This window comes from Rattus norvegicus, chromosome 4 (genome assembly GCF_021556685.1).
Source record: "Rattus norvegicus strain SHRSP/BbbUtx chromosome 4, alternate assembly SHRSP_T2T, whole genome shotgun sequence".
NCBI classification, from domain to species: domain Eukaryota; kingdom Metazoa; phylum Chordata; class Mammalia; order Rodentia; family Muridae; genus Rattus; species Rattus norvegicus.
The window spans coordinates 29,267,892-29,270,442 of record NC_141537.1 but is presented as its reverse complement, the minus strand read 5'-3'; the positions used below and the strand labels follow the sequence as shown (position 1 = coordinate 29,270,442).

The 2,551-nt window shown below is 39.7% G+C and overlaps 1 protein-coding gene across 1 annotated transcript; it reads left to right on the top strand.

Annotated features, from left to right (window-relative positions):
• The first annotated feature begins 1,274 nt into the window (after positions 1–1,274).
• On the top strand, positions 1,275–1,694 carry Fam237b (family with sequence similarity 237 member B). Its single transcript, NM_001399591.1, has one exon. It carries the CDS (start codon positions 1,275–1,277, stop codon positions 1,692–1,694), a length of 420 nt encoding a protein of 139 aa, NP_001386520.1.
• The last annotated feature ends 857 nt before the right edge of the window (positions 1,695–2,551 follow it).

Sequence of the window (2,551 nt, the reverse complement as noted above, 5' to 3'; positions counted from 1 at the left end):
GTCTCCAGAGCGGCGCCAGGAGCAGAACCGCCAGCGTAGCACAAAGGGTCCCGGCTTCCAGTCCCTGCACCGCCAACGGGTCTCGCAGCACCTTCGTCACCTTCCTCCTGCTTCTGCTTCCTGAAGTGGGACGCCCCGAGACTGCGGGTAACCTCCTGTCCTCCAGCCAGAGGCATTTGGGTACGGTACTAGGACGCGCATGCCAGGTACACCCACCAAAGGTACTTGGTTCCCAGGATCCCGGAGGGGTTATTCTTCTGCTTCTCAGCGGCAGTGGATGGAAAGGGCGTTGGTTCTGAAACTAACCAATTGAGGGGAGAGAGAAAGTCTTGGCGCCAACCCCTCACACCCTTTTAGAACTCCTGTCACCTGCCACTGTCAGCTCACTTTGGGTGCAATCTGCACAATTCCCGACCATATAAAAACGACGTGAATATTAAATTTCTTTCTTCCTTAAAAATAAATCATTTTTTTTCCCGAGGAGGAGAAAGACAGTAGTAAATAGGAGGTGAATTTTGGTACCGGATTCTTCATCCCATCTTGTCTGTGCTGGCAAGGGGATGGTATGTATAGGAGCATTTAGAGTGTCAGTCTGGATGAACAGCTATGTAGCAATCTAATGGCGATATAATCCTTGGTTTTTAGCCACGTGTTCTAGGTCGAGTTGCTGAGGAACCAACTAGCAGAGAAACTTTGCAGAGAAGTTTGTGGTAACCTTAGTTGAGCCTGTATCATCTCATACTAGCTTGTACCCACCCTATTTTCTTACTCTTTTATGGATACATCTTCATTAATCCTTTTGGACATAGGCAGGAGTCGTATCACTGAGAAGTGTTCTAATCTGTTCAGAAAGGAAGAGGGTATAATTGTTTTTAATGTTTCTGGCAGCTGTAAAAGCCTGTGATGAAATGAACCTAACATCTTACATACAGTAGATTCCAGTGACTCCCAGAGACAGCTGCCTGGCAAATCAGAAACATAACATCCTTTCAAAGGGTGGTCTGAGAATCAGCAGCTCAAAGGAAAACCAGCAAGTACACATTCACGTATATCATAAAACATGTCTTTAATTTTCTAAGTTTACATTGATCAATAAGTATTGAATGCTTTTCTTAAAAACATTCTCGGGGCTGGGGATTTAGCTCAGTGGTAGAGCGCTTGCCTAGGAAGCGCAAGGCCCTGGGTTCGGTCCCCAGCTCCGAAAAAAAGAACCAAAAAAACAAAAAAAAAAAAAAAACAAAAAAACAAAACCATTCTCCTCTTCTCTATGTAGGATGGGCTCTGCTGTGAGAAGATGGCTCTACCTCCCTCTGGGCTGCATCATGCTATTCAATCTCACTGATGCTGACTTGGAATTTCAGAAAGGAGTGCTTGCTGGCATCAGCCCTGGTATCACAGCAGACATAGATCTTCAGTGCTGGAACACTTGCTCTCTGACACTGATAGACCTCAAGGAAATCAAGATAGAGCACAACGTGGATGCATTCTGGAATTTCATGTTGTTCTTGCAAAAATCTCAGCGTCCTGGGCATTACAGTGTATTCTTAAACATAGCCCAAGACTTCTGGGACATGTATATAGACTGCTTGCTTTCAAGGTCTCATGGGATGGGCAGAAGACAGGTGCTATCTTCCAAGTATAATTTTCCTCAGAAAATGGCAGGACGTGATTTGAAGGTGTACTTACGCAAGTAGTGATGCTGTCTTATTAAAAATTTGCTATTTAGTTCCATTATTTCAGGTTTGTCAAATAAGCTAGCAAATTATCATGTCTAGTTTTTTTTTAAAAATATACTTCTTTTCATTTTTACATTATGTAGAAATCATGAGTGCCAGATTATGGGTAACCTTAGAATATACATTGTTACATCATTAAAATCATCTTGTTACCCCTGAGCGGTTCATAAGAAAGCCATATAACTTTGCATCTATTCATATTGTAAGACTTAAATATCGAGCATGTGGTAGCCTTTTAAACAAAGCATTTTCAACTGGGTTGTACAGAAGGGTGGACTGTTACATTGATTTCTCCCAATACTACAAAAATCGATTATAAGACATTTAAGAAGAAAAACAAAAAATACCTCAAGCAAGATGGCAACTGCAAGAATAACCCTGTTAGTATTTGCTAAGTCAAATATTTCCTGCTGTAAATAAAATTATGATTTCCAGTTTCTTAATCTGGTGGCTTTTTTTCTTAGACATATAATTACTTTATTGGTAATGATTGAATTGTTTGCAAATATCTAGATTTGCTAATAGTTTGTTATTCAGAAATGCTTTGCCAAGTTATCTTTGCTTTAAAATGTTACTTCAAATAGTTTTTACTTGTCAGTGGAGTGAAATAATTAATTTTATTAAATATCTGATACCCTAATATTTAAAACTATGCCCCAAGTAATGCCAGTATCTAAAATTGTTATTTAACTTGATGTAATGTTGTTTGCTTTCTGAAATGTGCATTTCAATACTAATCCATCTTATATAGTAAATATTTTTCTATGTATTAAGGACTAAATCATTGTTTTTATGTGTATGGATGTGCTGGTTTG

Coding starts and splice junctions, on each gene's coding strand:
- Fam237b (NM_001399591.1), top strand. CDS start 1,275: ATGGGCTCTGCTGTGAGAAGATGGCTCTACCTCCCTCTGGGCTGCATC.